The sequence below is a fragment of the Acipenser ruthenus genome, chromosome 28 (assembly GCF_902713425.1).
Source record: "Acipenser ruthenus chromosome 28, fAciRut3.2 maternal haplotype, whole genome shotgun sequence".
NCBI lineage: Eukaryota > Metazoa > Chordata > Actinopteri > Acipenseriformes > Acipenseridae > Acipenser > Acipenser ruthenus.
In genome coordinates, this window is record NC_081216.1 from 5,285,978 (window position 1) to 5,297,929 (window position 11,952).

At 35.1% G+C, this 11,952-nt stretch overlaps 1 protein-coding gene across 1 annotated transcript; it reads right to left on the minus strand.

The window, feature by feature from the left end:
• Window positions 1-422: 422 nt before the first annotated feature.
• LOC117434436 (sperm axonemal maintenance protein CFAP97D1-like) lies at window positions 423-11,932 on the minus strand. The gene is made up of 6 exons (XM_059002765.1): window positions 9,509-11,932; window positions 7,850-7,920; window positions 6,194-6,312; window positions 2,480-2,603; window positions 2,082-2,144; window positions 423-467 (listed from the first exon to the last, which is right to left on the minus strand). Exons 1-6 carry the CDS (start codon window positions 9,627-9,629, stop codon window positions 423-425), a joined length of 543 nt encoding a protein of 180 aa, XP_058858748.1. The 5' UTR covers window positions 9,630-11,932.
• Between the last annotated feature and the right edge of the window lie 20 nt (window positions 11,933-11,952).

The following is an 11,952-nucleotide window of genomic DNA, read 5'->3' on the forward strand; positions in this document are numbered from 1 at the left end:
GACAAGATCTAACGAGCCATTGGGGACAAGCGCCAGATAATATCACTTGGGTTATTCTCTCACTGGTTAATATCACTCACATTTATCAGTCATAGAACTGATTTCCATGCCACTTAATATCACTTGAAAATAAAAGCATAATCTCAGGTGTACATGTATAGTAAGTATCTCGACAACATATTAGGACATAGCAATACAGCGTTGATGTACAGTATAGCCGACTACTGAAAATAAATATTATTGAAATCAATGTAATGCTTAGGCCTATATTCGAAAGCAAAACAGACGTTTTTGATGTATTACCACTTCATCTGAGTTTTAATGCTTAATTTGACTATTGCTTACTTAGTTTCTTACAAGTTTTACCTTAGAATTTTGATAAACAGATAAAGTAAACTCTGCTTTTAGATTTTGCTTGTGGTTTATGAAGTTAGGCAGCCCATGGGCATGCTGTGGCCACAAGTAACCTTGCGACAGGACATAGAGCAGACCCACAGTTAAACATACTGATTATAGTTATTAATCCTTTTGCTTAAATCTAAAATGTATGCTTTTATTAAGACTCTATAAGTTTACATATCCAGTCTGCATTTTGTAATGTAATTCCCTACAGCAGCAGAGATTAGAAAATACAGCATATTTCCATTACAAGACAATAATCACACAGTAAACCGGGGACATACTTTTGATTGCATTTTCGGATCTCCTCCTCATTTTCAGTCCCACAAAGGGGGGTTGGCAGTTGTACTGGCTGAGATGAGTCAATCAAAATTACAAGAGTCCTCCTTTATTTGGTTTTAACAAATTTCCATAAAAAGCGATCACGATTGGAACGTCAAATTTTTAAGTAAAAAAAAAAAAAAAAAAGAGAGCAGTACAATTTACTAAATGTTCAGTCAGTTAACTTTGGCCCCATGCTATTTTGTTAGCTGGAACAGGTAGAAGTATAAATATTTAACACATGACAAAATGTGAGAAACTGTATTTCTCATGCAAATGCAATTAAACTACATACATTTAAGTAAACTTCAAGAACAGGTACATGTATATTTTTTCCATATGAATACTTAAAAAGGACACAAAAGCTGGAAGAGTAAGTTTATTCATTGTGCAGCAGTTATCTTAAAGAATGACAGTCGTTCAGCATTATCAATCCCAGGGGATCCAAGCGCTGCCTGCTCTTGTAACGCACCCGTTAGTTTTCCGCTGGGGTAAAGGAACTACAGCGCTTTTGGTCATGTTTCTACAAAGAAAAGCAGGATTATTTTGTAATATGATTGTTTATTTGTCTGTTGTGTCTATTTGAGTGATCTAAACAGTGGCAGACCTAAATACCACCTCTCTTTAGAGTCAGGATCCTCAAATCTCTTTACTCCAACCATTAGCACTTTTTTTTTTTTTTTTAAAGGAAAAACTGCACCCAAGTGTGTTGCCAAACAAGAAACAAAACAACAAAGGTGTTATATTAGGGGCTTGTAAGTACTTTAAAAAGGTATTGTGTTAATGACACTTTGAGAATGTATCTAAATTGCATTTTCTTATTTTTGCTGACCCTTTACTTTTTATGATATTCACAATCATTCAGATTTTCTTTTTTTTTCTGAGTTCAGGAGCTGCTCTTTAGTTCTCAATACAACAGTAACACAGGCTGGATCAGCCGGAGTGTTTTTGCAGAGGATTGAGGTTGCCCACCCAATACAAGGCAGTCTACACGCTGGTGCTTGCTAACGTAAAGACACTTTGGCTTATTTGGCCTACGTACGTCAACTAGAACTGAAGAGCAGTCATAGTCATGCATTGCACCACAATATCTGAGTAATTGTAATACAAACCGCTCACAATGATTGTACATTACAAACATATATTTCATTTTAAATCAGGATATCTGGTACTACACTAGGTTAAAAAAAAAAACATATTCCTAGTTTTCATGCCTTTCTTCAAATTCAAATGGTCAGATTTTCGACTATCCTCATTCGTGGAATAACTACAGCACTCCATGAACATTCATGATGCATCCTCTATTCAATTGAGTATTTTCCGTATAACTTTCAAACACGCCATAAAAAGAGCTCCCTTACCTTGTCACTTTTCTTTGAAACATCAGGATATTTTGTGATGTTAGCAATGTATCCTCGTGTAGTCTACCAAGAAAAAGGACACTAGGGTAACACAGGTAATCAGGGACGGAAATAAGACTCCCATTGCATAGCGGTTTAATAAGACACACCTGAGCTTGTTACCTATAGACTGAGGCTAATCAAGCTTGTAGTAAGAAAACTGGAATGGGCAAAACTGCTATGCAATAGCAGTCTTATTTCCATCCCTGGTAATGTTCAGTATTTGTGTAGAACACTTACATACTGCATACGTAGCATAAATTGCATGTGTAACAAAGTAGTGTAGTTTCCCCGCAAATACAGTGCAATTCATGCGCTCTCATTTTTAACCAGTAAAACAATATGTCTAGGTTTCCTACCTGAAAGTTATCTATCCATTTGCTGTGATTGTAGATAGGCTTCTGATTATTAATCCTTCTCAGGATTGCATGGTTTTCCAGAGTGATCTTCACCAGTTCCCTATGTCTTAATCCAATATTCAGACTAAAAAACATTTATAATAAATATTATTATTACTAGCAGTAGTAATTCTTTATATCTATATCACCTAGTTTACAGCCTTTTTATTTGCAGTTTTTTCCCCCTGTAAGATACCTAATTTGCCACCAGTGGTGACTTGGTGACTACACATGTTGTCTGAAGTGAACCCACCTACTCTACCAGTTAAGCAGCGTGTGATGGAAAGCCTTGTCAGAACATGGGTCGGGTAAGGGCACAGTGGCGTCTGCCGGATATGGTGTTTAAACACTCAGCTGTTTGAGTTAGCGCAAGAATTTGTTAAAACTAGTTTCTGTAAACTTAATAACTGCACAGATTTTCACAAAACTTTGACAAAAAAAATTCTCTGTCACACAGACACGGAGCATATAAGAACATAAGAACATAAGAACATAAGAAAGTTTACAAACGAGAGGAGGCCATTCAGCCCATCTTGCTCGTTTGGTTGTTAGTAGTTAATTGATCCCAGAATCTCATCAAGCAGTTTCTTGAAGGATCCCAGGGTGTCAGCATCAACTACATTACTAGGGAGTTGGTTCCAGACCCTCACAATTCTCTGTGTAAAAAAGTGCCTCCTATTTTCTGTTCTGAATGCCCCTTTATCTAATCTCCATTTGTGACCCCTGGTCCTTGTTTCTTTTTTCAGGTCAACATTGTCTATACCTTTTAGGATTTTGAATGCTTGAATCAGATCACCGCGTAGTCTTCTTTGTTCAAGACTGAATAGATTCAATTCTTTTAGCCTGTCTGCATATGATATGCCTTTTAAACCCGGGATAATTCTGGTTGCTCTTCTTTGCACTCTTTCTAGAGCAGAAATATCCTTTTTGTAACGAGATGACCAGAACTGAACACAATATTCTTGCATTGTAAAGTTTTAACATTTACTTCCCTTGATTTAAATTCAACACTTCTCACAATATAACCAAGCATCTTGTTGGCCTTTTTTATAGCTTTCCCACATTGTCTAGATGAAGACATTTCTGAGTCAACATAAACTCCATATGAAATGCCGTGGCGATCCATTTTGAAACGGCCAAGAAAACACACCCCCTCAAAACTTAAACAAGGCTCTGCCAGCTGCACTTACCTATAGACGGCGCTAAAATAACTCAAAACGGCAGTGTGTTTAAACAACAAATCCGGCCTCCACCACCAAGGGTAACTTAGTGGGTATTCATCAGTTTAATCATTCACTGTGGGTTACTTATGTCTTGTGGTTCTTGTGGATCCTGACTTTATTCATTTCATTTTTTACCACTTACTTTTATTATTTTTTTCATTCTTCCACCCTTAACTCAGTCTGTGAAGCTAAACCCCGGGTGCAGTACCATGATTGACAGCGCTATCTCCAATGGAGACTCCAGACGTTGATGTAGCAACGAATCAAATTGTACCTCTTTTAAATATTTATAACCAAGATGTTAGTCAGTATATATTTAGTTTATATGCATTACATACACTTTAAAACATAGCATAAAATATCTATATTGGCAATACTAATATATTGTGTACGATAACATATTTCAAACAATATAATTAGCATGATAATTAATATTACATTTGTTTGTTTCCGAACATAAACATTGCGTAATAAATTGCTCACAAACAATTATGGATTTGCAGCATTTGACTGATTATTTATGTTCAGAACCCTACTTCTGTGTCAACTGTGACGCACAATATGCACTAATAGCTGTGAATACACGAGGGGAGCTGCATTTGAACAAAAACAAAAAACAAAAAAGTAAAGACAGCGTTTAAGTGTTGCTCTATTTTATTTTTATGTGATTTACCCCAGCGTTTTGTTTACATGTTGAAATCCCTAGTTATCAGAGTTACAAGTATCTGGGAGATCCTGTTGTTCATGACTATTAGGTTATTATCTTGTTTATATTAAAGTGATGACATGGTTGAATCAATCAGGAAATGTGCCGTTCTCCTCCTAATGACGCCATATGAATCAATGTACATTTTAAACAAGGTATAAATATACATACATGTATGAATATATTCATATTCTTAATAATCAATCAGATAGCTAGTCTAATATAAACGTAACTAAAGTATTCAAGTTTTTTTTTTTTTTTTTTTTTTTAATTGTTAAAAATGTAATAGCTTAATAATAGCTTGTTTTATGTATTAGAAGTCATGTATATGTGTAGAAGATATCTAAATGTGGTCCTACTTGGGAATGTCTGTTGTAATAATAGAGAATTGTTCTTATACAAAAACTAACAGTTGCACCACAAATAAAAAAAAAAAAAAAATAGCAAACCAAAAACTCCCTTTATGATGTCATTTACCCCAGCGTTTTATTTACATGTTGAAATCCCTAGTTATCAGAGTTACAAGTATCTGGGAGACCCTGTTGTTCATGACTATTAGGTTATTATCTTGTTTATATTAAAGTGATGAAATGGTTGAATCGATTGTATGGAAATGTGTCATTCTCCTCCTAATGACACCATTTGAATCAGTGTACATTTTAAACAAGGTATAAATATACATACATTTATGAATATATTCATGTTGTTATTAATGATCAATCAGATAGATAGCCTAATATAAACGTAACTAAAGTATTCAAGTTTTTTTTTTTTTTTTTAATTGTTAAAAATGTAATAGCCTAATAATAGCTTGTTTTATGTATTAGAAGTCTATGTATATCTGTATAAGATATCTAAAATGTGGTCCTACTTGGGAATGTCTGTTGTAATAATAGAGAACTTTTCTTATACAAAAACTAACAGTTGCACCACAAATAAAATAAAAGAAAAAAGAAAAAAAAAATAGCAAACCAAAAACTCCCTTTATGATGTGATATACCCCAGTGTTTTGTTTACATGTTGAAATCCCTAATTAACGCAGTTACAAGTATCTGGGAGATCCTGTTCATGATCATTAAGCTATTGTCTTGTTTATATTAAAGTGATGAAATGGTTGAATCGATTGTATGGAAATGTGTCATTCTCCTCCTAATGACGCCATTTGAATCAATGTACATTTTAAACAAGGTATAAATATACATACATTTATGAATATATTCATGTTGTTATTAATGATCAATGAGATAGATAGCCTAATATAAACGTAACTAAAGTATTCAAGTTTTTTTAAATTGTTAAAAATGTAATAGCCTAATAATAATAGCTTGTTTTATGTATTAGAAGTCTATGTCTGAGTATAATGTATCTAAAATGTGGTCCTATTTGGGAATGTTTGTTATAATAGTAGATACTTTTTTCTTATACAAAAACTAACAGTTGCATCACAAATAAAAAAATAAATCGCAAACCAAAAACATCCTTTATGATATACAAAGAGGACTACAATCTAAATGGAGGGATTCCATTGCATATAAATATCATGTTTTAAAATTTCTTCCAGTGAAAAAATAATGGCTATTAAAACACAAAAAGCTACGTTGTACCAGTTAAGCAGTGTGTGCTGGAAAGTCTTATCAGAACATGGGTCAGGTAAGGGCGCAGTGGCGGCCTTACCTGACAATTTCCTGTCTTTCTTACTGTCAAGTAAAACATAGTTTTTTGTGTTTAATTAGACAATATGTTTACCTTTTTGACTCGTAGTCATTCCAGTTTTCCACACGGCCTGTGGTGCTCATTATATGGGCCATTTTCTCAATAAGCAGTCTGTTGTCTCTCTCAATAGCAGCAAGTCTCTCCTGCTCCATCTAGCACAAAGAATACAGAATCACTCCTCTACACACTACAGTGGAACGTCACATAACCGCCCTGATCAATTAACCGCCTCGCTAAATAAATAAGTATTTGCATTGGCAGCAAATGCAGCTTCCGCGATGGAAACAGAAAGAAAGCGTTATAGCAATCAGCTTTTTGGTGCGTTCCCCTTTAAGAGAGGCGGGCTGTGTGCGTGTGTCAGTCAGCTGCATGTAGCAGTTACATTTCAATACACCAGTCCAGAAAGCTTTTTTTTTTTGGTTCAATGTGTTTATATGATGGAGCGCACGCTTGCAGATATTGTCAGTGTGTTGTTGTAGCTTTTAAATTCATTTGAATTAAACAAAGCAAGCTTCATAAACTCAAGGAGGGAGGCAGGGACTTCTAGAGTTAAGAAAGAAGCCTCAAGTGCGTGGAGATGGCTTATAGCAACACTGTGTATTTGTAGCCGAATTAATCTTGTTTATGTTTGCTTACTTTCAAAGCAAATCATTTCCCATGTTTAAAGCAGTTTGAGTGTTGTTTTTGTTCACTAACCTATTTATGAATGTGTACTTTTTCTATAGATGTTCGCAAATCCGACTTTTTCACATATCAGCCTATACCCCAGTCCACAGGGGGTGGGATATGTGAGGTTGTACTGTACTTGTTAGGAGCTTGGCCTTAGCATTATATAGAAGCTTCAGGGTTGATTGAATGTAAATAAACAACCTTGTTTATTTATGTGATTTGCATCACCTTCAATGTTAGTCAATGGTAGAATGTGTGACTACATTGGTAAATCGCTGTGGGTTTACTTTTAAAAAATGGGACCAGAGGACATGTAAAACTAAAAATGTATTTCAACAAAATAGTTATTTTTGACCATTTGATAATTTAAAAGAACTAGACATTTATTTACTGAAGTGTGAATTTAAAATCAAAGAAGGGCCTACAGTGTCTGTATATGATACAACTCTTTTTTATTTGTTTGAAATTATATTGAGTAAATATATAAAGTAGTGTACAGGTTGGTTTCAGTTTCATTCAGTGGCTAGAATTGAGCAGTGCTAAGGTTTAATCATTAAAAATGACGTATTGTTATTTATTTATTTTTTTCTACAGATTCAATAGAAATACCCGACAATAACCTCCATTGTACATTCATAATCTTATTCTCCTATGCCCACAGTAACAGTATGTATCATTTGGTGTCCCTCAAGCAGTCTACTAGGGGTAAAGATTGCATATGTTCAGACTAGGCTAGAAAACTGAACTGATGCAGGAGGGTGACATTTCCTACCGTTTTGGATTTCGCTACAGTAGTGTACACCAACATTTATTTCACACCCCTCCCCCCCCAAAAGTTAAATTGCTTTAGGGATGCCAAGTATGTTTTTTGTTGCTATGAAAACAGACCTCGGCTTAAATTAAATTAAAAAGTGTATTAACAGAATAGATCTGAGACTGGTCTTGTGAGAAAATTCATATAAAAAATGCATGAAAGAGTAGTGAATTAGCCCTCTCAAACCTACCCCCTTTTTTTCTTACCTGCATTTTCTTCATCTTGATGTGAAAATGCAAGTATGTCCTTGGAGCCTTGTTGTCAACTACTGCTTTAACTAAGGGAGGAAAAAAAACACAAAAAGTGTCTAGGGCGTGTTGTGCAAGATACAAAATTACAAGGTTTAGAAAAGAAATTGGGCATCTGAGGAATCCATAGCAATGGCTTCTGTTCTAAAATGATTCAGACAGGGGGCTGCTTATTCAAGATACCTCCATGATTCACTTGTATTGAAGGTGTCCTGTTAGGTAGAATTGTACTTTTGTTTTGTGCTGAGAAAGGCTCTTTTTCATACTGGTACCTGGATTTTACCCTAATTAAGCCTACATCATGACAAAGATACTACATTCATTGCCAGCTGTTACTTCCCAGATTTACAACTCCAAGAACCCTATTCTCAAAGCAGCTTCCTTATTTTGAAGAATGGAGAAAATGTCATGCTAATGTTACTAAAATGAGAAACAAACAACTTAATTGCTAAAGTTACATCCTACCTGTTGTGCTATTCCATTCACTATTTACTTCTCAAATGTATTTTCATTTTAAATCACGACATCTAGTACTACACTACAGCTATGGCCAGAATTTTATCACCTAGAATTTTAGGATTGAGACATAATTAAAAAAAAAAAACAATATGAACATAATTTAGATATTTTATTTAACATCATGTAAATCAAAGAAACTACAACATAGTAGTAGAGTATTTCATGATAGATTTCGAGATGTCTTTTTTCATTTAGTATATGGAAAACTACAAAGGGGTATGTAATTCAATATGCTAACATAGCATCATTATTCAGCAAGTTTCATTCGAGTTTAATGAATCAAAATTTGTTCATTCTATAGGGTGATGCTAAATTTTTGGTCAGAGCTTTAGGTTAAAGAAAGTTTTCAGTTTGTTTGCTTTGCTTTCCAGGAAATGCATTACACTTGCACTTCCTGGGTTATTTCTAGGACTATATAAAGAAATAGGACAGTCAATCCTGTGATGCAGTTCGGTACTCAATTTCAGGCACCATTTTGTGGATCCCACTCAGTTCTGAATACATTGCGGCGATGCTGTGTTGCAGTGCCAGGATATACCGGTAATTATTTTAATAACAATACAAAATATCGTTAATATAAAGTGACTGACTTATTTGTGTGAATTAATGCTTGATTATGTCAAAAAATACTTTGCCAGGACAAGCGAATACGTTAAAAGCATTGTGAGTGCACTGTTAAAGTGCTCGACGGGCTCCAGAAATGGCTGCACTGTTTACTAACTCTGCCCACTTGACATCATTTTCCTATCCTTTTTTTATATAGTCCTAGGGTTATTTCACCTAAGCAGGTCTTATAGGTCTGAGCATGTTACTGGCAGAAAAACCATGACTTTCATTAGGGGGAGCAACTGGTTGGATACTGACGGGAAAGAAGGCTAGATATATTTTTTTAATGAAAATACATACTGTTCACAGATTTCTTTTAAGACCACATGTGAGACCTAAAAAGTGAATGGCTGTGCAGAACATGGAAAATGCATGGAATAATTGTATTATATTTTCAAGTACAATGATTTTAAAAACATCCACACATTGCATATCACTAGTTTCAGAATTTATAAGCGATACATAAGTTTAACAAAACACAGTCTCACTTACCCTTTTTGACACTGTTCCTGTGTGCCTCGTAGTAATGATTATCCCACTGATTCCGCAGTTTCGAATACTGCCCTGGAATGGTTACTATCGCAGGGTAAGACAGGTAGCTTGGTTTGTTCATCTTTATTTCCCAAATGAAACTCCTAAACTGACTGCCAGCAACAATATCTCTGAAGTATGGGTCTCAGAGGGTTGCCACGGTTACCACACCTATGACATCATAATCTGCTTTGTGACATCACAATTTTCAGACAGTAAAATGTGGGATGTTAGTTTCAGTTTAAATACCTAAATGTTTAAACTAACACATTGGGGAATTTTTGAAATCATGAAAGCCATCTAAAGAAAAGCAACTTTTACAGTACTTACAGTGAATTGAATATTAAATAAATTGGTCTACACTGCACATTTACTGCTGTTTAAACTCTAAACTACCTCAATCACAATCACCCACATAAATCAAAGGTGGCAAGAGCACCAGACCCTATACCCCCACCCCCCTTCCCCAGCAAAAAAGCACCGATTCTCATTTACCCATTCGTGAGCTATCACGTACCAGAGAAACAAGACAAAGGGAAAGGAAAAAGCTGACCTGGCAATGACCCCTGAAGACTGATGAAGCACGCTCCACCTATACACATTCAATCAGTGGCTAAACTGTATTTGGAAATGAGACCAGAGAAATCAATACAGACCTTTGCTGCCATACACCCAAAGAGCTTGTCAATTATGATCTTTGACAGCAAGACATTTCAGATACTTATCCCATGTGTAATTTCCATGTCAAATGACCCCCAACAGAGTTATGAACACACTGGGGATTTCACTTACACCAGAAGGAGCTAGTGTAATCCCCAGTGATTACATCTGAAGTTGACTGAAATAATCATGTGTCAGCACTGTCTCTGGGGGACTGGACAAATATAGAAAGTACTGTCAAACCTTCTTAATGTCACCCCTGTTAATATCACACCCTGCTTATTATCAAATTGAAATGTTACGACCACAATATAACAAATCAAAAACAAGTTCCTGATAATATCACTTTGGTTAATGTCACACGCTGCTTAATGTCAAGGAAACGTAACAGTTATACAACTGATTTCCACCCCACTTATCACTTCAGAATGCCTGCATCGACTGTACTGTATTTTGACACATTCTGTATACACCATACTCAACAGCAGTGTGGTCACATGATCGCCCTGCTTGATTCATGGAGATCAGAAGTGTGTGCCCAGTGTTTATGTGGTTTAGATTTGTATGTGGCCGTTTGGTTTTATTGATGGGGCTACCAGACATCCAAGGAAAACTGGGTTTCCCACTTTTTCAGCCTCATGTTTTGTCCCAGTCGGAAACAGTACAATTATTAAATTGTACCGGTGTAGTGTTAGAAAGTGGTACATCGTCAGAATGTGGTACGCGTACCAAAACTTGATCTGTGTAATGTCAGAAAGCGATACTTTGCCACATTGAAAGTGGTATGCTGTTTGCTACAGGTGCAATCAATTGCATTCTGATGGATGTTTTCCTATTGTCAAACAGAGGTATAGTTAACATTAATTACATTATTTTTTTGCAAACCTACACTGGAAACAGACAATCCATTTATTTAAAAAGAAAATTCACGACGAACAAAACAAAATGAGAAGTCCAACGCAAACTTGCACAAGCAAAAAAAAATTACAATGCCCAATGTATTGCATATGATAAATATTTGCATACTAGTTTCTTAAAATATGATAAATTAAATTAACAACGATGTAAAAGACTGGAAAATATGATACATTCAATTTAAAAAGATGTAAAAGATCTAAAACAGCATAATGTACCAGATTTGAATGGGGACTTTGCAGCTTTCTTAGTGGAAGTTGTTTAGACATTGTTTAGGCATACACATGCGATGCATACCACTTTTTACAGCATACCTGAAAACAACACACCAGTTTTGATATTGTATTAAATAAATCAAAAGTATATATAAAAATAAAGAAAAATATTATAAAGTGGTAAAGAAAAAGAGCCACCTGCCGGTTCTTCAGGGGATATTTCACAAAATGTATTAGACCAAGCATTTTTCAGAGGGATGCTCCCCCAGGACCAGCATTTTTTGGCTATATTTGACTCTCTTCCTACGGAAACTCACTAAAAATCTAATTTATTGCAGTTGCATCTTGGAACTGGTGTCTTTTTCATAATACTCTAGGGAACATTATAAAAACATCTCCCCCACCCCCCAACACTTATTTATTTTAAGTGTTAAGTATTTTTGTATTATTATTATTATTATTATTATTATTATTATGTATTCTGTTTACTGTTTTCAAAGAAATATATGTGTAAAAACATGTTAGTCTATGACACGAGGGACCTAACAATACCTCCTGAAAGTTTTGCTGAAAAATATTTGATATTTGGGCAAATTACAAGACATTATATCACCT

Excerpts from the sequence above, each read along its gene's own strand:
- LOC117434436 (XM_059002765.1), bottom strand. The coding sequence starts at position 9,629 with ATGAACAAACCAAGCTACCTGTCTTACCCTGCGATAGTAACCATTCCA. Across the intron at positions 7,921-9,508 it reads CAGGAACAGTGTCAAAAAGG|TTAAAGCAGTAGTTGACAAC; the intron begins GTAAGTGAGACT and ends TTCCTCCCTTAG. Across the intron at positions 2,604-6,193 it reads AATGACTACGAGTCAAAAAG|TCTGAATATTGGATTAAGAC; the intron begins GTAAACATATTG and ends AATGTTTTTTAG.